This window comes from Mirounga angustirostris, unplaced genomic scaffold (assembly GCF_029215605.1).
Source record: "Mirounga angustirostris isolate CCGP_5_RB_7025 unplaced genomic scaffold, mMirAng1.0.hap1 SCAF_8, whole genome shotgun sequence".
NCBI lineage: Eukaryota > Metazoa > Chordata > Mammalia > Carnivora > Phocidae > Mirounga > Mirounga angustirostris.
The window spans coordinates 123,793,320-123,816,164 of record NW_026991716.1 but is presented as its reverse complement, the minus strand read 5'-3'; the positions used below and the strand labels follow the sequence as shown (position 1 = coordinate 123,816,164).

At 43.9% G+C, this 22,845-nt stretch overlaps 1 protein-coding gene across 4 annotated transcripts in view; it reads right to left on the bottom strand.

Moving 5' to 3' along the window:
• Window positions 1-554: 554 nt before the first annotated feature.
• The window catches only part of AIG1 (androgen induced 1), a 301,519-nt gene continuing 279,228 nt past the window's right edge, over window positions 555-22,845 (bottom strand). Inside the window, exons 5-6 of one of the 4 annotated variants that reach the window (XM_045865651.3) lie at window positions 8,006-8,076; window positions 555-4,577 (exon numbers count right to left, since the gene is read on the bottom strand). In XM_045865651.3, coding sequence (XP_045721607.1) covers window positions 4,480-4,577; window positions 8,006-8,076 — 169 coding nt within the window. In that variant the 3' untranslated portion in view covers window positions 555-4,479. Of the gene's footprint in view, window positions 4,578-6,174; window positions 6,599-7,778; window positions 8,077-22,845 lie in introns of those variants that run through there. The other 3 variants (XM_045865652.3, XM_045865653.3, XM_045865648.3) reach the window with 3 other exon arrangements.

Below are 22,845 nucleotides of genomic sequence, written 5' to 3'. Positions count from 1 at the left end.
TAGCAAATAAAGGGAAGAGATCATTTATTCTGCCCTCTTTGTATGAACTACTCCAACCAACCAAGTTGTTGTTGAGGAGGCGTTTCCTTTTTGTTTTTTTAAAAAAATTTTTTTTGAACTAGGCATTTTTATCCTCATTTTTCACTGTGTCATTAGTTGAGCCAGGATTTTCTCTCACCTCTGCTTGACCCAGAGCCCATGCTGAATTATGGTGCTTTTTGATTTACTCAATGCCTAGGACAGTGTCCAGTGCATAGGAGGTACTTAAGAATCTTGGGGTTGATCATGGACTTTTAAAGATTCAAAGCCTGACCCCAAAATCATAGCTTTCAAAGTTTTGAGCACTAGCAAGGATACTTGGGTAGATGAAGGGTTTTTTCGGTTTTACCCCTTTATCCCAGTCACTCAGCTTAGCAGACCGCCTAGCCTGACCCTGAGTAAGATTCCTCTGACTCCTTCGATTCTGTTTCTTCTCTTTTCTGTGCCTTTGGCTGACCCCAAATTTAGAAAACCTCATAACATAATTTGGCCCTCTAGATTTTCTCAAAAGTAAGTCTGTCCCTAATGACTGAGCTGACTCTACAGCTGAAGTTCCAACAAAGTCTGACCTCAAAACACTGAGTTGGTTTTTTCCTAACTGAGAATGTCATTCACATTTCTTTGAGGATTCCTCCCAGCACAGGAGGCTACTTCTAGGGGCAGCCAAATACAAATGATGAGTAACTATATGTAAACATGTTTGACTTCACAAATCATCAGAGAAACGCTAATTAAAATTGAGAAGCCATTTTTTTTTTCACCCAACAGATTACCCCAGTTTAAAAGATGAAAACATCCAAGTGGGAAAACCTGTATTTTGATGAGAGATGGAACTCTGTAGATGCCCAGTTAAGAGTGTTGATCAAAATCTGAAATATACGTATTTGCTAGTTTACTTTTGGTTGTCTTCTCATCATTTTTTGAGTTTTTGTATTTTTCTTTCTTTCTATACTAGTCAGGGTTCTCCAGAGAAACAGACCAACAGGAGATTATATCTATGTCTATATATCTAGATCTACATCTATATCTATATGAGATATAGAGATTTATTATAGGAACTGACTGACACAATATTATGGAGGCCAAGAAGTCCCACTATCTGCCATCTGCATTCTGGAGAACCAGCAAAGTCAGCGGGGTGATTCAGTCTGAGACCAAAGGCCCGATACCCAGGGGGCCAGAGACGAAGTCAGAGACAGCACTGCTGTCTGAGGGCAGAGGAAGATGAGTGACCCAACTCAAGCAAAAACCGCCAGTTTTTCCTTCTTCTGCCTCTTGGTTCTATTCAGGCCCGCAACAGATTGGGTGATGCCCACCCACATTGGTAAGGGTGGATCTTCTTTACCCAGTCTACCTATTCAAATGTTAATCTTTTCCAGAAACACCCTTACAGACACACCCAGAAATGTCTTACCAGCTCTCTGGGCATCTCTTAGCCCACTCACACGGGCACATACAATTAACCATCACACTTTCTTCCTTTTTTGATTTTATCTTTAGAAATCTTGCTGGTTGAAATTTGCTTCCTTAGGAGCATCCTCTTGTGATGTAAATTCTTCACCTGCTTTCCCTGTGTTCTTTTTATGCTTGCTTGCCTAGAGAGTAGCCGACTTGCACCTACAAGCAGGTTATTTTTTATTTCAGGGACTTTGCTGAGAGCCACCCTCGCTCTTTGAGGCTACAAATAAATGAGCCGTATTTCCAAGGATAGGAATGAGCAGATACAGAGATGCCCCCACCAAACCCTGCCCAGGGGCTGACACCATGTAATTCTAGGAGGTGGAACCAAGTTCCACTCAGACCTTCTCCCCTTCATCCATGGCCTGTCTGACTCCTGGATCTTCAATCTCTAACTGAAGACCCAGGGCTGTCACAAGCCCACAAGGGGCCCTGTGTGAATTGCAAGAAGGCATCACTTTGGGTGAGAACAACCCTGCTGGCCCATGCTTGGTGACCAGATGTTGTCTTTGTGTGATCTGGGAAAGGATTTATCTCTGTTTGCGGAATAGTGTGAGCTTGATTCTAGTGCCCTCCACTCACCCCCTGGGCCAGGCATCCTTTTGCAGGGCACTGCCAACACAACCTTACCTGAAGCCCCGCAAAGGATGCTGGGTTTGTCTTTCAGATCTGACACTTGGGAAACTGGCACTTTGCCTGAGCCCTAGGGTATGGTCCTCAGCTTCCTTTCCCACCTCAGTCCAGGCTTTAGAGTTCTTGGCAGTACATTCTATAGTTTTGTTTGGGGCCTGCTCACTTTTTTGTTTGTTTGTTTGTTTCAATGAGTTTTAAGAGAGGGGAGTAAAACAAAATCCTTCCTTCCTCTACCATGTTTAACTGGAAGTTTAATTTCAGAAACATAACATCATACCTTATTTGAATTGTCTTTCATTTTTCACTTCTTTGCAATGCTTACTCACTCACTCATAATTGGCTCGTGTTAGTCCATCACACTCTCCACCGAGAGAACCCGTCCTTAGATTGCTACAGTGCCACTGTATTGTTCAAAAACACTTTTCCCTTGACTTTTGTGCCTGCACCATGTTTCCAGTCCCCTTCACGTCATGTACACTCTTCTCTGTTGGGTTTTTTTTTTCTTTTCAGTTTTCTCAAGAATGCAGCTACTAGAAAAGCATTCTAGAGGGATCAACACTTAGATCATGGAGTAATCCACCCATTTCCAGTAAACAGCACTAAACCATGCATTACTTGTTCAGAGCTCCTGTTGACTATGATGAGCATTCTAGCTAAATCTTCTGCTGGTGGCCAGATTGGTGGAATGGTTTCAGTTAGGCTGTGGCTGTTTGTGTGTCCATCTTGGAGAGAGGCAGGGGGAAAGAAACAACTCCTCCATGAAGAAAGGTCAATTCTGTTGAAAATTTTTTTCTTTTGCTTGTTTTAAATTTTCATTTTACTAGATCGTTCACTCCAATGGGAAAAAAAGACCAGTTTATATTTGGCCAGAGAAGTAAAGAGATGAGTGTGGAAATCCAAATTAATTGGTGCAATATTTTTTCTAATTTTTTCTGATCTCTTACAGATTGCCACCTTGAGCAAATGGTTTTGTTTGTAGGCAGCCACAGTGAGGAGAGCTCTTGAACACCTTTCTTCCCTGGAGGCTGTCTTTGACCTTAGGACAATTGCTGATGCATTCTTGACACAGGCCAGACTCCTCTTGGGCACTTAGACTTTGTGACCCAGACTCCAGGGTTTGAACAACAACCCAGTATCCCCAGTGTTATATTGAGCCATTTCTTCCTGTTTTGCAACTTTGGTCAGTGGAGAGCAACTATTTTCTCAGGAGAAAATGTTTTCTTTCAAATATATTTTTTAAAAAGATTTATTTATTTATTTGCTAGAGAGAGTATGTGAGAGCGGGGAGAGGAGAGAGGCAGAGTGGGAGAGAGAGAGAGAGAGAGAGAGAGAGAGAGAGAATCTCAAACAGACTCCACACTGAGTGTGGAGCCCGACACGGGGCTTGATCCCATGGCCCCTGAGATCATGACCTGAGCTGAAATCAAGAGTCAGACATTTAGCCGACTGAGCCACCCAGGCGCCCCGAAAATGTTTTCTTTTAAAGAGTCTTTATTTTAAAATAATATTCTTTGGTGTCCAAGTTACTTTTTATGAGGAGAAACCATAAAAACATATTCATTTGTAAGGAGGAGTGGGTAAAGAGAGCATAAAAGCAAGGCATGCTTTAACAAAACAGCGGTGACAATGCTTTAGCCCAACCAGCATGGTCCAGGACAGTGCGGGGGAAAAAAATCTCAGTAGCCAACAAACGTCTCTTCAAGGCAAGGACGTTGAGAGTGGTGTGTAATAGTTTTTCTAAAACTATTGACATTCTTTCCTGTAAAAATCAGGGAGTCAGCCCACGATCTTCTTGGCCTGCTTGGGCGGGATGTTCAGGGGAGGCTAAGGAGAAGAGAACGGATCGTTAGGAGCACCCAAGCCGTGTGAACTCCCTGGGGACGTATACACAGCTGAGGAGTTTTTTGTGTTCACATGTGTGTTTACACCCTTTACACAATACAACCTTAACAGTTATTGCCACATTAAATAATAGCCTTGCCAGTCTTACGAAGATGGGTCACACTTCACTGTTTCTTCAAAGCATGATGAACAAAATAAAACCTTTCTTGATGTTTAAGTCAGGGATAACTTTAAAAGCATTAATTGCTGCACTGAGCTGCTGGTAGAATTTGTTCCAGGGCCTGCGGAGGTTTGGGAGAGAGCCCAGAGATCATCCTTTTTCAACTGTGTGTGCTTTTTTTGTGCTTTGTTGGTGTTGTTTCCCGCTTTGTTCTCTGGGGCACCTTAACACTCTTCAGAGCCTGGCCTGTGGCTCCCAGCCTGTCGAAGCTTCTCTTCTCTTTATTTCCTTGCTATTCCCAGTCTTCTGGGAGCTTGAAAAACCTTCAAACAAGCTTGTTAGGGTTATTAAACTGGAGTCCAATTCACCAACGAAGGCCTGAAGGGACTCACCACGACCTGTAAGCATGCACCACAAGGGGGCTGTTTTTGCCCAAGGTGGCAATCTGTAAGATATGAGAAAAAACTAGAAAAAATATGGCACCAATTAATTTGGATTTCCACACTCATCTCTTTACTTCTCTGGCCAAATGTGAACTGGTATTTTTTTCCCATTGGAGTGAACAAGATACTTTTAGCTTACCGCCTGGTCTCTGGTGGGGTTTTGTGAAGATGAGGGTTTTGTATAATTTAGTTTGAGACAGAATAGAAATTGTCATAGTTTGAAGGAATGAGATAAATAAAAGTATGGTAAAAGCAATATTGTATTTGGAGTTTGTTTTCTACTCTGACCACTTAAGGGAGAATCCCCATACTGCTTTACTGCCAAGTGGCTGAGCAATAGGATAGCTATTGCCAAGTTCGGACAGTTGGGGGACTGTGTAATGGAGCCACTTTCCGTGGCCTGGGTTGAATTTGGTGGAAGAAAATGTGACTTCCTATTCTGGTTCTGTTGCTAGCTGGAAAAATTAACCATCCACTCTGGATCTATTTCCTTAACAGCAAGTTGAAAGATTTAAAACAGAAAATAAGATTCTTTTAGCTTAACATTTTTAGTGTGTGTGTGTGTGTGTGTGTGTGTCCTTAAAGTCCTTTAAAATACAGAACTCATGGGGGCGCCTGGGTGGCTCAGATGGTTAAGCGTCTGCCTTCGGCTCAGGTCATGATCCCAGGGTCCTGGGATCGAGTCCCACATCGGGCTCCCTGCTCCTTGGGAGCCTGCTTCTCCCTCTGCCTCTCTCTCTCTCTCTCTCTCTCTCTCTGTCTCTCATGAATAAATTAATAAAATCTTAAAAAAAAAAAAATACAGAACTCATGGGTCGCCTGGGTGGCTCAGTTGGTTGAGCATCCTCTTGATTTCGGCTCAGGTCATGATCTCAGGGTTGTGAGATCGAGCCCTGCGTAGGGCTCACAAACTGGGTATAGAGCCTGCTTAAGATTCTCTCTCTCCCTCTGCCTCTCCCCTCTCCCTCCCCACCCCCTTTGAGAGAGCCCGCTCTCTCTCTTAAAAAAGAATTACAGGACTCTTGGCAGATGGCCAAATAGCATACCAGATCTAGTGCTGTCCTGAGATCAGATATCAGGACAAGGTGACAGAGCAAATTACCTCGGCCTCTCTCATCAACCCCGACTTGATGGAACAAGGCAGATAAGATTAGAGACCGGACCACTTTTCTGCACAGAAACCTTTTAACCAGCATCCATTAGTCAACAGAGCATGAGGTGGTGTCTGCTGGGGCTCAGGACCCATTAAAATTGATGAATAAGAACAATTATGACACAATCCTGGGCAGTTGGGCTCTGGTTGATGTTTGCTGTGCTATCTGAATTTTATAATCCTCTCATTTTAAAAACGTTAAATCTCCTCCTCCATGTTCCCTGATGATCTATGTTTAGTATTTTTCCTGCCCCTGTATTTATTTATTTATTTATTTATTTATTTATTTATTTATTTATTTATTTACCTATTTGACAGAGAGACAGAGAGAGCGGGAACACAAGCAGGGGAAGTGGGAGAGGGAGAAGCAGGCTTCCCGCCGAGCAGGGAGCCCGACGTGGGGCTCGATCCCAGGACCCTGGGATCATGACCTGAGCTGAAGGCAGACGCTTAACGACTGAGCCACCCAGGCACCCCTCTGCCCCCTTTAGATGTTGCCGTCTGCATGCTGATGTGTGAAGGAATATCTCCTTCTGAAAATCTTAAGCAACTTTTGTTTTTAAGCAAACTGCAAAATTCATAAATTTTAAAAGGAAGCAGGATGGTAGGGAGGCACGTTTTACTTTCAACATGTTGTCAGAAATGAGTGAGGTACAGTCTGGAGACAAAATCTTGGCCCTGAAATGATGACTTGAGACCAGTGACTCTGATCTGTCACAGTGATGAGAACAGACAGATTGGATCTTCCTGAGGATCCTGGGGGCCTCCTGAGGATGGAGGCTGGTTTGCAGTACGCGCTGAGATTTCCCTCTCTACCTCTCAGACTGTGTCCGCGACATGCTCGCTAGCCACGGAGTCTTAGCAGAGCCGCTGAGAACATGATATGCAATGTGTAAATTAATTGTATTTTCAAGTTGGATATCATTCACAACCACACACATGTGTAGGAAATGGGGTATGCATATGTTATTTAAATACTCATGGTACAGTGTGTATACTTGTGAAAATACATCTATGTAAGGACTAGAGTCTCCTACAAGGTCCAAAAAATCCCATGTGGATCTGTTCAGCTTGTAGATCCCAGGTACACATGTGATCCCTAGTCAGGCATCCATTCACACATGTCTCAGGTACATGGAAAGCTTCTGGGATTGCCTGCTAAGGTCTAATTCATACATTGTGTTTACATGCTTAATTATAAGCTTATCCTACTTAAATCTCCCCCTTGCTTTCCCATGCTATACAACAGCAAGGTCACCTTCCTTGCATGAGTTACCACGATCTGGCCCCTGCAGCATCTTCCACCTCCTCTCCTCTCCTTCTCCTTCCCTATTACTCTCCTCAGCTGACCACCCTGACCTTCTTTCTGTTCCTAGCACACACGAATCTCCTATTCTCAAGGCCTTTGCACTTTCTGTTCCCTCTGCCTGGAATGTGCATCTCACTCTGCAAGGTTGGCTGCTTCTTGTCATTTAGGTCTCTGCACAAATGTCACAACTGCAGAGGGCTTTCCTAACTCCCCTTTCAAATGCTACCTCCATCCATCACGTCATCCCGTGAATGTTTTATTTTTCTCGGGACACATTATCACTCTGCGACTGCCCTCTGTTTATTGACTTGGTATTTGCCCATCTCCCACTTAGGAGTGCGAGCTCCATGGCAGCAGGGACGATGCTGGTGTTGTGCCCGGCCCTGGGCCAGCTCCTGGAAGGGGGCCTGGCATGGAGGACTGGCTGGACACCCACTGTGGACTCCATGAGCACACGCGCGCGCTGCCTGCAAAGTGGGCTTCGTTTTGAGAGTCAGAACAGCAAACTCAACTAAAAAAAAAATTCTTCTAAATAATCATCCCTACCATGTCATAACTCTGTTTCCTGGTGAATTCACATCACTTGCTTTTGAAGAGATAAAAAAAAGTAAAATTCTATTATCCCGTAGACTTCCCCGCTTCTGTGGCTCACTTCTGTCCCTGTCCCTTTGGAGGCCCCTCTGCCTGACAGGCTCCCTCGCTCCTCTGAAGCCGGCTTAGAGCGCCCCCCTAAGGATGCCCTTCTCGGCAGCCTGGCCCTCCTGCCTCCCCGCACATTTCCACATGGCATCTGTTGTGTCCATTTGTATTTACTTACATCCTTTCCTAGAAGAGCTACTTTATTCTTTGGGGTGTGCAGTGGTGGGGACGGGACAGGCAAGAGAACGTGGTAATCATATTCTCAGGTATTTGAAAGGAAATTTGTGATCTTTTTTTTTCCATTTTCAAACATTTTCTTATTCTATTACCTGATATAAGAAGCCATCTGGATGTTCTATTAAATGGGTCCACTGTCTTCTTCAGAAAGGTAGTCCATTGCCTGAGAGAAACAACAAAGTCATGTTTGTCTACTGCCTAAAATTTAAAATGCCCCATGAGTGTATTCATTAATGGACTCATCCTTTCCAATAATAAAAATGTGCAACTCCATGGTCCTTGACAGTGGAACACCATGAAGGGTACTCACTCCTGTGAATCACAGGGTTGAAGGATGTTGGCGGTCTTCTCTGCCAGCCTCCTACCTGGGAGAGTCCCCGTGAAGCCCCTCAGTGATGGATCACAGTCAGAGGATAATAGGGTTAGTCGTCTCGTCCTGTCTCCTGTCTCCGGGCAGCACCACAGCTAACCCACTCTAGTCACATAGAGAGCTTTTACAAGACACACACTCTCTCTCTGGCATTTCCCAAGGCAACCTTGGTGTGGTGGTGTGAAGTGACAACACAGGAAGTCAGTCATGGGACCAGACCAACCGGGCATGCTCGGTTCTCTCTCCCAGGCTCAGAGCTCAGCCCACATTCCTGCTGTTTCCATGGAACCGAAATGTCCATGTGGGTTTAGTAATCTCCAGGAGAAGCTGGTCATGAGGTGATGTCCCCCTTCACTAATGCCATAAGGATGAACTCTCTCCAGCAGACATTTCCCTTGCATCCTCCACCTGAATTTCTGAACCTTAAGGTTTCATAACTCAACCAGACTCAGAGTGAGGTGTTATCTAATTAAATGGTAAAACGAGGGTCCATATTTTAAGGTGTTCACACCTGTGGGGTTTAGAACTACAAGAGGGAGGAGAAGAGAAAGAACAGAGGCTGGTGAAACCCTATAAATCATTTTCATTTCTCACTACCCCTGTTTCTGATACCCAAGCGTCTCATTCTGCTACCATTTTCTCCTCACTGAGTCCTCACAGCTCAGGTAGAAAACAGACAAAGAAAAGAACCAATGGGCATGATCCAGGGAAAACATTTCGTGGGAGATAGGGGGCTAGATGGGTTAACACCTCCTGTGTTTGTCCCACTGAAGCCTCATTATTTGGGTCTGGTGGGAATACAGCGCGTGCGGGCCAGCAACTCACACCCAGGCTGAGTGAGCCCCTCAGCCATGACTGATGGATCTGTGCACACACACTTGTGTGTGCGTGCGTGTGTGTCTGTGCAGGGTGGAGGCCCATGGGGTGGGGAGGATAGGAAAAAGCCTCAAAATTCAACCTGTAAAGAGGATGTTTTAATTCAAGAGAGTCCCCACCATGGAAGTCTAGTACAACACTAGAGAAAAACGCATGCTTTTTAAAAAAGGTGTTGCCAAGAAACATGTCGAGTGCTTGTGCTTTTCATTCAAACTTAGAGTTAAGTCACATTTAATGTGCTCATCAAGATGGCTAAATAAGGATTCCAGCCAGACCGGAATTATCTAGAGCTCCACAAGGAGCCTGCCATGTGCTGTCTGTCACTGGTAGGGCTGATGTCGCCGTGTCCTGAGCTTCCCTTTGAACTTGTCATAGCCAGTGTTTACACTGCCTCTCTGCCCCCAACCCTCAATCAATCATTTTATTTGAATGATCTCTCATGTGTCTCTTTCAAACAAAAAAGAGGAGGTGTTACTAGCGCCCTCTGATGGAGTGTCACAGAATCAGATGGTTGTGGCATCTCTATAGCAGCACTCCATGAGCGAGCCAAAGTTGTCCCTGCTTTGCTAAATGACAGATTAGGAGGGACGCAGAATGGACTTTTTCTCAACTTCCGGTTGTTCTGTACTATAATGCATTTTCAGTCAGGTTACCCAGAATTATTATTATTATTTTTTAAAGAAATATTTTATTTATTTATTTGAGAGAGAGAGATAGTGTGAGAGAGAGCACGAGCAGGGGTGGGGTGGGGAGGGAGAAGCAGGCTTCCCGCTGAGCAGGGCGCCCGATGCAGGACTCGATCCCAGAACCCCGGGATAATGACCTGAGCCGAAGGCAGACGCTTAACCAACTGAGCCGCCCAGGCGCCCCAGGTTACCCAGAATTATTAACATTTTATAGCACATTAAAAAAGTGATTTCTAGGTCATTTTCTAGAGCCTGATTTTTATTGCCAGCTCACCTGTTGACGTGGTAGCATAGAATCCTTTCAGTTTTCCCATTTAAGAAGAGGGGTAAATGAGGGGCGCCTGGGTGGCTCAGTCACTTAAGCTCAGGGAGCCTGACCTTCTGTCTCCCTCTGCCCCTCCCCCTACTTGTACTCTCTCTCCCTCTCTCTCTGTCAAATAAATAAAATCTTGAAAAAAAAAAAAGAAGGGTAAATTAAATTGGCCTTCAGTGCGTTTTCAAGAAGATTTTTAGAGTCATTTTGAACAATTTAGAAATGAACACAATTTCATCTTCTGTCCCTTGGCTGGTTAGTAGAGAATAGGGTTTCTTGGGCTAAAATAGGGACTTCTAGAAGAATCATGAGCTCTATAGCTCTGGATGTCTCCCAGCTGATTTTAATAGGCAATTCAGGGTTGGGGTGGAATGGATGGCTAAGCCCCAGCTTAAATCAAATGTGGTGGTGGTGGGTGGGCTGCGAATTCAGGAGGTGGTTAGGAGTACAGCCCTGAAACAGGACAGGTGGAGTTCCAATTCCAGCTCAAGCATTTATGTGCGAGCTTGCTCAAGTAATTGAACATCATTCTGGATCAGAATGATAAATAACACCATTATGTTATATTGTGTTTGCCCTATTTAAAACGAACTTGGTCCATTTTTTCTTAAAAAAGATTAATTAATTTTTTCTTTATTTCAGAGAGAGAGAGAGAGAGCATGTGGTTAGGGAGAGGGGCAGAGGGAGAGAATCTTTAAGCAGACTCCCTGCTGAAGGAGGAGCCTGAGGCCGGGTTTGACAGGACCCACGAGATCATGACTTGAGCTGAAACCAAGAGTCGGACGCTCAACCGACTGAGCCACGCATGTGCCATGAACCTGGTCCTTTTTTGAGTTCTTGGATTACACTTAACTTTTTTCAAAAGCTTGAGCGAAGTTCTTACTGCAAATGCCCTGGTAAATTCTAGAATTACAAAAATTTCTTCTCAAAGCACATCCAAAGAAACAATTCTACAAACTGTTAGATATAAGATAAGGTCTGTGATCTAATATATAACATGGTGACTATATGTCACTGTATTATATCATTGAAATTTGCTAAGAGTAGAACTTAAATGTTTTCACCAAAAAAAAAAAAAAAAGGTGATGAATGTGTTAATCTATTCATTGGGAGAGAGTCTTTCACAATGTATATGTATGTCAGATCATCATGCCGTGCACTCTAAATATCTTACAGTTTCATTTGTCAGTTATATCTCAATAAGCCTGGGGAAAATAAATAAATAAGAACAAATGATTCCACCTCATCTCAAATGGAAAAAGATCTTCTTTGGCCAAGGGGAGGAAATTTCTTTTCCTCACTTCTCTCCCCAACTGTCACTGCAACCCCAAATCAAAATTGTTTAAATTCCTCAATTTTCTTAACAGTAGTTTCCTAATGCTTATTGTTCACCCATGATTGAGCTTCTTTCTCCTTAATTCCTTTCAAAAATTGGAAATTAACTGGAGAGCAAAGTATCTGCTAGTAACCCTAACCCTAACCCTAACCCAAGATGGGTAGAGGGATAGACATTTGAATGAGGCTTTCTGCCCCATGGGGCAACAGTGGCTATGTCTCATCAGCAGCAGTGGGGAGAAGGGAGGTCTCCAGCCCTGAAAAGCCAGAGGCTGCTCCTTACAAGTATTGTCCAGCCCGGGGATCAGAGGAGTGGCCTCTGGGGCCAGTGTTCCATGCCTGCATCACCATGCAGGCTCCATGAGGCAGGCCTGGCCCAGGGACCATGGCCTCTGCTGGAATGGCCCTTCCTCCAAATCTTCCTCCTCCCTCGCCCCCTGCTCACCTGGGCTGTCTTGCATTTCCCCAGCATGTCTCCTTCTGCCGCCTGGGGACCTTTCTCTCCACCCTTATTGGCTTTGTCAAGAAGAACAACCCCAGGCCTGATGGTGGGGGTGAATTCAGGACAGGCTTTGCACCATTTCTGAATTTCCTAGGTTTTGTCAATGGAAGCCAGACCCTTAATGCTATTTTAATGCAGTTGTGTTGTGTGTGAATAATATGCTCTTTTTGCCAAACCTCAAGCCCTGGAACTAAGATCTCATAAAAATGCCTGGAGTCCAAAGCTAATAGCTGTTATTCAGCTGTTATGGGGTAAGGCCTGAAAAGCTTCGGATTGATATTGTTCTTAGCAGGGCAGCTACCAGGGCAGCTACCGAGGGGCTGAGGCTCCAGATGCCTGAGGATTGGGAAGAGATGTGCCCCATCAGGCTGCTCCAATAGCCCCACCACGTGGAGGTCTCTGGTGGAGATCTTTGTAGCTCATCCCCTCTGCAGCCCCTGGTCACCGCTTCCCCTTTTGTGATCCTGAACTCCGAGAAGGGCCTCACTTCCCACCCCACCCCCCCAACCCCTGCCCTTTTCACCATATACATCCGATCATCGCCAACATTCATTCAACAAGAACTTTTTATCAAATTGTAGCTGGCATATAATGTTACATTCAGGTGCACAGCATAGTGAGTAGACAATATTATCCGTTATGCAAGGATAGTCACCATCTGTCACCACACAACATTGTTACAGTATTGACTATCTTCCCTATACTGTACTTCTCATCCCCATGACTGATTGATTTCAGAATTGGAAGTTTGTAGCTCTTAATCCCCTTTGCCTATTTTGCCCATTCTCCCACCCACCTGCTCTCTGGCAACCACTGGTTTGTTCTCTGTATTGGTGAGTCTGTTTTGTTTGTTCATTTGTTTGGTTTTTTAGATTCCATATATAAGTGAAATCATATTGTATTTGTCTTTTTATGTCTGACTTATTTCACTGAGCATAATACCCTCTGGGTCCATCCATGTAGTTGTGTGTGGGAAGATGGGAAGTTTTTATTCTTTTTCATGGCTGAGTAATACTCCACTCTGTATGTATATATGTATGTATGTATGTATGTATGTATGCATATATGTATCTATCATCTATCTATCTATCTATCTATCTATCTATCTATCTATCTATCATCATCTATCATCTCTACCACATCCTCTTTGTCCATTCATTTATTGAATGACACTTAGGTTGCTTCCATATCCTGGCTATTGTAAATAATGCTGCAATAAACATAAGGATGCATTTTTTTCTCATTTAACAAGAATTTATTGAAGACGTATTAACATTCCAGGCACTTTGCTGGGTGTGATGATAAAATGGCAGCCTGCTGGTAAGAAGAGTCTAGAGTCATGAATAAGAGTATGGACTCTGAAGCCAGAGGTCACATGAAGTCTCTCCCACCTGTTAGCTATTAGCTCAGTAAGCTTGGGCAAGATCTTCCTGTCTCCCCATATACAACAGGGCTAATGATGGCTCCTGCTTCACAGTTATTTTCTGATACACAAATGGGTTAATATGTCTAATTCAGTGCCCAGCACATGGTAAATACTATGTAAGTGTGTAAGTGAAAAACAAAATAATGGAGAGGAGATGGGCATCAAAGAGCTCACACAAACATGTGAAGTAATTTCTGGGAGAAGGCAGTGGCCTGTGAGATCTGAGAATCCTGGGCTGGGCTGTGAAGGACAGGCAGGCATCATGTCCCGTGAGCTCCATCTCCTGCCACTCTCTTGGCTCAAGCCATGGTCACCTCTCCTCTGGATCACACAAATGTCCCCGTAAGTGGTCTTCCTCCCTGTTCCCCTCCTCTTGAGACTGCAGTCAATGGGGTTTTTCTAAATCTTAAGTGTGACTCTGTCATTTCCTATGTGGCATTCTTCAGTGCCTCCCAAGTTCCCTCAGGTTTCTATCCAAAGTCCTCAGCAGGCTTGCAAGGCCCTGTGTCATTTTCCTTCCAGCCTTGTCTCTGCTTCCCCCAACTTTCCTTCTCAATACCCAGGATGTTCCCTCACATGCTATCCTCTAATCCCGAGGAACTCCTTTTAGTTCTGTCTCCTGGCCACAGTCTTTCTTCCCTCTGGGCCTTTTCTCTTCTTGTGGCCTCCACCTGGAATACGCATTGGCTCCCCTGCCCCACCTTTCCCCTGGCAGGTTCCTAGTGGCCTTCAGACCTCCACCTCTGCCTCACTTCCCTGAGGCAGCCTCCCCGGGCTCCATGGGTAGGTTTGGTGCTCCTCTTGTGTTCTCCCATGGCACCTCCTGGGGCTCTATAGCGGCGCTGATCACTTTACTGATTGTGTAATTTTGCTTTTTATTCTTCGTACCCTTGACCAAGCTCTGGGAGGGTGGAAATTGCCTTTCATGTGCAAGAGTGTATCCCCAGAAGTCAGCACAGGGCTTGGCATGTGGTAAGCTCACAACACATATTCTGGGTTGGATTGTGTCTCCCCCAAATTCATATGTTGAAGCCCTAGCCTGCAGTACCTCAGAATCTGACCTTATTTAGACATAGGGTTGTTGTAGATGTAGCGAGTTAAGTTTAGGGTGAGCTCACCCTACTCCAATATGACAGGTGACATTATGAAAAGAACGCCATGTGAAGAGAAAGACACACACAGAAGGCAGATAATGTGAGGACACACAAGGAGAAGGCAGGCCTCTATAAGCCAAGGACAGGGGCCTAGAACAGACTCTTCCCTCACAGCCCGCAGCAGGAACCAATACTGCCGGTACCTTGATCTCCGACGTCTGACCTCCAGAACTGTGAGACCCTAATTTCTTTTGTTTAAAATGTCCAGTGTGTGGTATTTTGTTATGGCAGCCCTAGAAAATGAATATAACACATTTCTTCACAGACCGGGTTTCCAACTCTTTTAAATGTGCTCCTATAAGTAAAGACTTTGCATGTACACAAATACACCCTAAACGGCTCCATATTCCACAAATAGATGGATCCACAAGAATGGCAGGCCCAGGTGGCTGTTAGTCATCACAGCAAGCAGCCAATTTTAGCTTTGAATGACCCCCTCTCCCTGGGTATTCCAAGAACTTCACCCAAGTGGGCAGGGGAGGTGCCCCTCTCAGCAAGCCCCCACAGCAGGGGGAATGTGAGAGGATGGGCAAGCAGGTGTTTGTTTTTCTCTCCCAGCCAGGAGAAGCAGCTGAGAAAGATGGGGTTGGGGGTGGGGTGGGGGTGGGGCAGAGCAAAGTGCTGGAAGGGAAATAAGAGCAGGAATGTGGAGCCAAGCCGAGTCCATTTTGGACTCCAGAACCGCACCACAGGATGTCAGTGTAGGCTGCACAGAAGCCAAGATGTCAGGGAGGAATTTCCCCCCTTCCTCCCCCCACCAAAAAAAGTTCTTCTCCATTTGATTGCAGCCTCTAATAAGCAATTCTTCCAAATTTCTTCTGACTTAAGAAGTTCAGAGCATGTTGAGCTAAAGAAACACTAGGATCATAATTACGGTTATTATAGGGAGTTGTTGTATGCCCATCACCACAGCATCTGGCTGTAATCACATGCTTAATGGAATGCAAGATGATCCACTGCTCATAATGGGTAGTTTCCTAGCCAGGCAGCCACCAAGTGCCCACCCTCCCACTCGGAGGCCCAACAGAACAGATGCTTGCGGAAAGAGAAGATGCTTGTGCTTGTCTGGAGGGCCAGTGACCTCAGGACAGTGCTAGGGAAAGCCAGCTCCATAACCAGATCTTGGCACTTGTATGCTTCTGTCCAGCCAGCAAGGGTCAGAAGCTCTCCCCCCACTCTGGGTAGGAGGGAAGGGGTTGGGAAGGGAGTGTCCCAATGCTCACTTCTGATCACATTGAGCCTCACAGACGGTGAAGTGGAGAGGTGTGACTATGGGCTGGGGACCCATATTTGCTTCTGATGACAAGCCCTCTGGCTCCATTCTTTAGCAACTTGGATGCCTCAACACACTGGAAATGCACAATGAAAATCCCTCTAGTCCAACGATTCCTCTAAAGCACAGTTGCCTCAGCTCGTGCTGCCATGACATGACACCATAGACTGGGTGCTTAACTCACATTTATTTCTCACAGTTCTGGAAGTTGGGAAGTCCAAAATCAAGGTGCTGGCAGATTTGTTTTTTGGTGAGGGCCCTCTTCCTGGCTTATAAATGGCCACCTCTGCCTTCTCATTGTATCCTTATAAGATAGAGGGAGGAGACTCTAATGTCTCTTCCTCTAAGGTCACTAATCCCATCATGGGGGTTCCACTCTCATGACCTCACCTAAACTAATCACTTCTCAAAGGTTCTGCCTCCTAAAACTCTCAAAATGCGGTTAAGGCTTCAACATATGAATTTGGTGGTGATGGGGAGGAACACAGACATTCTATCTATTAATTAAACTCATTATCTATTTTGTATGTGTGGGTGGGCTACCCATTTCTTTTTTTACACCTCAGTTTTGAGAGCCAACAAGTCACAGGTGTCTGAGCAGACCTCATCCCCTACAGATAGGGCCTCTGATGTCTTTTGGCTTCACCCTGCCCTAGCCTACCAGCTGTACCAGATTTTAACTATGGTGGAGTCTTAGCTCATGTCTTCAGTGAGTTCCTTTTGATTGGTACTATAGACACTGGGGAGGGTATGTGCTATGGTGAGCACTGTGAATTGTGTAAGACTGATGAATCACAGACCTGTACCTTTGAAACAAATAATAAATTATATGTTTGAAAGAAAAAGATAGTAGGAAGGGAAAAATGAAGGGGGGGATTCGGAGGGGGAGACGAACCATGAGAGACTATGGAATCAGAAACAAACTGAGGGTTCTAGAGGGGAGGGGGTTGGGGGGATGGGTTAGTCTGGTGATGGGTATTAAAGAGGGCACGTATTGAATGGAGCACTGGATGTTATACGCAAATAATGAATCATGGCACACTCCATCAAAAACTAATGATGTAATGTATGGTGATTAACATAACATAATAAAATAAAATTAAAAAAAAAAAGGAATCCCAAAGCCACTTGATTGTCCTGTACCATACAGTCTAGGTATCTTTGTTGACTTTCCCTTCCTGAAACATAAAACCTTATAGTCTCATGACCTTTCCTATATCATCATGCTCAGTCTCTATGCTTCTTCCCTTTCATTCTAGTTTTCCGGGGCTGTCTTCCCTCTGTGGTTCCAATGCAAATAAAGTTCCTTATTTCCTTAACCAATTTCATATCCAAAAATCTTCTGCATGCCCCCATGCATCTCGAATTCAACATGGCTAACAATGGACTTCTAATATCCCCTTGCCCATGGGGGATACCACTTATAAACCTGTGTCTTTGCCATTGACTAGTTCAGTTGGTAATGCCACCCCACCCCCCCGCCCCAGGTGGCTTATCCTTCTTCATTCAACATCCTATCTATCAAGTCCTGCAGGGTTTACTCTCAAAATGCTGCATATATCAGAAAAGAAGAAATAAACATTTAGCATAGAGCCCCCTGGTTTTTTCAGTTAGAAGATCATCCCCTCCAACACCATTTTTAGAGAGGGGCTAATTTAATTGATACGTAGTCAAATGTTTATCTATATTTTAATTATTAACTTAGCAACACGTGTATATTTAAAATAGCACACAAGGGGTGCCTGGGTGGCTCAGCTGGTTAAGCCCCTACCTTCAGCTCAGATCATGATCCCAGGGTCCTGGGATCGAGCCCCACATCGGGCTCTCTGCTCAGTAGAGAGTCTGCTTCTCCCTCTCCCTCTGCTGCTCCCCCTGCTTGTGCTCTCTTTCTCTCTGTCAAATAAGTAAAAATAAAATATTTTAAAAAATAATAAAATAACACACAAAATACCAGGTATTAGTTTAGAAATTAATATACTCATACATATTTCATGAAACAGTTTTATTTAAACTCCCCACATGTAATTTTGACATCAGGGTCTTTGTTATCACTGGAGGCACCTGGGAATTAATATGGTTTTCTAGAGCAAATCATGGTCAATTCTGTGGTGTTTGAGACCCAACATTTTTAGAATCGAGATTTGATTCTGTCTTTGGAAACATTTCCTAAATGTCACAAGAACCCATGAAACAGCTGTTTTTTTTTTCATTTGTGCATTGTAATCATCACTATGTAATCACTTAATATGTTTATTTTAAGGTAACCTTTCAAATGCTTTTTCATAACACCATCTAATACTTGGAATTGTGAGTCATAATCCCAGGAAAAATTACTACTGCTCTATTAATTGACTTTGCCTTGAAAATTTTTCTCAACTGAATCAGTCAGAAGACCTCTCTAACAACCCAAACTAGCATTGATTCAAGCCATTTCAGGCCAATGTGCCTTCTCCAGACAAGAGGGCAACCATATGCCCAGTTGGCATGGGACAGTCCTAGTTTAACATGTTATCCCCATGTAATTGTCAGTAAAACCAGTTTAGATAATTAATCGTAACATCAAGTACCAGTGTGCTGTACCAACGAAAGTGAGAGAACCCCCCTAATAAGGACTTAGGAGGATTCGGATATGAGGTCCCTCTGTCTTTTCTGAGGGATATGTAGGGACGGGGAGCCCTGTCTCACCTTTAGGCATAAACAGCCTTTCTCATGAGCTCTCACAGTACCCTCCCAAGTGGCTTCTCTGCTTTCAGCATGTCCCCCTCAGTTCAGCTTCTACTGTGCTGTCTCTCTCCTCCTTATGACCTACAAGTTTCCCCACTGACTACAGGATTCTTTCCAAGCTCCTGATGTGGCTTACAATTCCCTCTTTTACTGGATTCCCTTTTGCTTCCTAAAACTCTTTTCCTGCCATTCCTTATATGCTAGAGTGAATCATAGCCCCCCCATATGTCCATGTCTCAATCCCTGGTACCTGTGCATATTACCTTATACAAAGGGACTTTGCAGATGTGATTAAGTTAAGGAGCTTGAGATGGGAAGTTATCCTAGAATTACTCAAGTGAGTCTGAGGTAAATACAGTGGTCCTTTGAAGAGGGAGGCAAGGACAGTGAGGAAATAGGAAATGGGAGGGAAGTCAGAATCATAGGAAAAGGTGATATGATGACAAAAGGAGAGATTGGAGTCTTTCACTTTGAGTATGAGGGAAGGAGCCACAAGGCAAGGAACACAGACCCAAAGTAGAAGATGAAGGCAAGGAAACAGATTCTCCCCTTCAGAGCCTCTGGAAGGAGCCAGCACTGCCGACACCTTGACGTTAGCCCAGTAAGATTGAGGTGGATTTCTGACCTCCGGAACTGTAAAGATAACAGATTTATTGCCACCATGTTTAAGGCCACCATGTTTGTGGTAATGTGTTATAGCAGCCATAGGAAATACTACATGCTACTTAGTATTTTATGTTCCGGCAACCTCTGTTGGCCTGACAGTCCCCACCAATCATGCTCTTTCCCACTTCTGCTGTTCGGCTGTTATCTCTGCTGCCTGGAATGCCCTTCCTGCCCTCACCGCCCTTTCTCCCTCTAGCCACCATTTGCTTGGTCAAATCCTATTTGTCCATCTGACTCAGCTTGGACATTCCCACTGACCTCCACCTAGGAGGGGTCTGTACCCCTCCTCTGGTTCACACAAACCCATTCACATTTCCCTAGCATTTCTTTTACCAGAGTTTACTAAAATCGTCTGATTGTCATCTCCAACTGTCCAAGAAGGGACTGTGTGAGGGGACTGTGTCTTATTTATTTATTTTCTATCTTTGTCTTCAGTAGGCACTCAATAGCTGTTGAATTAAAAAAAAAGAATTTAAATAACTTAATTAACAAATATTTCTTGAATAAGAAACACTGGGTTATTCCTTGCCCATTTCCAAGTGATTTGAGGAAGAACTACCTATGTTCACTATGGTATTATGCATCATCCTAGAAGAAATTGTGATTTGCTTCAGTTGGAGAGGTCCTACAAATCAAAATGGAAGAATTCCGGGTCTTTTTCATCCTCTATTGAGAGGGCTTTCTGGAATCTTGGCCCAGCCATAGATGTTTAGTGTATTAGAGGAAGCGTCACCTTCAAATGGACTCATTCACCTGGGTCTAGAGGTCCAGGCTCTAAGCTTTCTTGGGTAATGGGAGCTGAAGTTCAAATCTCTGTGTACCAGAAATGTCTCACCTCACACTTTAGCCCAACTGAACTGTGCTTTTCTTCAGACAGGTCTTCTTGTCTTGACACCTTTGCTAACTCCCTTTCCTCCTCCTAGAATGCTGTTTTCCCTCAATTTCCATGTGTTTTTATTTCAACCTACCCATCCACGGAAGTACAGCTTCTAAAACTATCCCAAATCCTGGTTGGTCATTTCACAGTTCAGATGAGAGGATATGAGTAAATCAGCCCAATCCATCACTATCATGAAGCAACTGAAGGTCAAGGTCCTCTAAAATGGAGCCAACATCTTTCTCTACAAAGGAGAGCACATTTTCAGAGGAAAGCAAGCACAGCTTTAACATGGTGGTGAAATCTGCCATATAGGCCTCTGAGTGTTCTCTTGTGTATATTTTGTGGCCCATTATGGTAATTTCTTCTCCTCTTTACCTTCTTTGTAACTGGGCGATTATACTGCTAATCCCTGGGTACTATAATTTGCATTGCAATATGAGGCTCCATTTGATGCTTGCAAATTATGGGCCCAGGGCTGAAGCTCTGATGTGGGAATTGCTTCCACATAAGTCAGAAGAAGTTACATATACATGAGTGCAGCTCTGGGAATAAAGAACCTCTTTTCATAATCACAATTTAATATTTAAAAATAAAACCTCAGCTACAGAAAAATAATAGGAGCAAGCCCACCATAAAAGGAAGAGAACTGAAATGAAGTATTCTCATAAAAGTTTCATAAAATACAACCACACACATAATATACACTGGGGAGAAATGCCATAAAATTTCTACACTGGAAGAGGCAATGTTCCTTCAATCTCCTTTCCTGTTCAACAGGATTTGGCCTGAATTCTGAAGTCCCTACAGGTGAGTGGTGACAAGCATGATGGCATTTCAGAAGAAAGAAGTTACAGTCACTGGGCTGGGAAGATGGGAAAAGAGAAATGAGCTCCATCCAGGGAAATCAGAGGGTATTGGTATCAGAGGACATGGATTTTCATATAGATGTGTTCTCCCTAACTCAGGTTTTAGAGGAATGCATAGTTTCTGTTGATCGTGAATTCAGGATAAAGCATGGTAGGCTGAGGAAGGGAAGTTTCTCTGGAGGTAAGAGGACCTGAGTTCTAGTCTCATGTCACCTTTTAATTGCCCAGCAACCTTTGAACAAGACCTTGGTTTTTTTTCATCTATTTATTATGGAGGTTGAATGTGGATATCTTCAAGGTCCCTTCTATATTTAATATTCTAATCTGTCATTTAGTGCTCATGGTGTATGAAGACTAGTTTAATCAGGATCACATCATAGCCACCAAGGCAAAATCTCTACCTGGACAATATTATTCCAGCATTGACCTACATAAGGGAGTTAGTGAAATACCACATCCAGACCCTGGTAGTTGGCCCATCTCTGTTTTGTTGGTTTGGGCACAATGCATTTTATTTTGCCCCCAAAATCTTCTATAGAGTTAATTTCTCTATAAAAGACATGAGTGTGTGTGTGTGTGTGTGTGAGAGAGAGAGAGAGAGAGAAAGAGAGAGAGAGATATAGGCAGAGAGAGAGACCGAGGAAGAGTGAGTATACTCTCAGAAGTAGTGTTGAATACATAGAATTGGCAAACCATGGGCAGACAGGTGAAAATGAGGCTGTCTTGAGCCAGTCTGTTCACAGAAAAATAGCAACGAAAAAGGACTGATAATTGTAAATAACCCTCAGATAATGCTCTGTTCTCTGCACTTTAGCTATTGTCTGTGTTTAAATAAGATTTTTTTTTGGAGAAAAGCAATTTCAGGTCCTAGAAAATTCATTGAATGAAATTATTTATTTAAAAATTGTGTATGACAAAGTTCTTCTAATTTTCAATTAAGGTCTACTTATTTAAAAAACTATCCAATAAAATAAGTTATGATAAAAATTCCAAGGCTGCTGCCCTAGGACACAGAGGGTTTCTTGACTTTTATTATGAAATTTGACCCATATGGAATTTTACATAAAGTAAACTGGTAGGGACAACTTCCAATGACAATTAAATCTTATTTTCTAGTCGTTTGACCTTTTGGGGGGCAGCATGGTAGAAGAAAAAAAGTTCAGACTTTGCAGCTAGGCAACACTGGGCTCAAATCCCGGCATTGCCACTTTTTTTTTTAAAGATTTATTTTATTTTTTAAAAGATTTTATTTATTTATTTGTCAGAGAAAGAGAGAGCGCACAAGCAGGGGGAGCGGCAGGCAGAGGGAGAAGCCGGCTTCCCCCCGAGCAAGGAGCCTGATGCGGGACTTGATCCCAGGACCCTAGGATCATGACCTGAGCCGAAGGCAGATGCTTAACCAATTGAGCCACCCAGGTGTCCCTTTATTTATTTATTTTAGAGAGAAAAAGAGAGAGAGCACACACGTGTGAGTGGGGGGGGGGGATGAGGGGGGAAGAGCAGAAGGGGAGGGAGAGGGAGGGGGGAAAGAATCTCCAGCAGACTCTGAGCTGAGCACAGAGCTGACATCGGGCTCTATCTCGCGACCCTGAGATCATGACCTGAGCTGAAACCAAGAGTCGGAAGTCCAACCAACTGAGCCACGCAGGCGCCCCTTGGCATTGCCACTTCTTATGTGACCTTGGGTGAGTTCTGTAATCTGTCTAAACTTCAGGTTCTTAAGGAATGGTTGTGAAAGTTAGAAATAATATATTTAAATACACAGTGAATAGAACTTGATAGGAACTAGAAGATAGTAGCTGATGTTACTCCACGCAGTTGACCTGGCCTGTTGCAGAACTCCCAGCTACACATCTACACA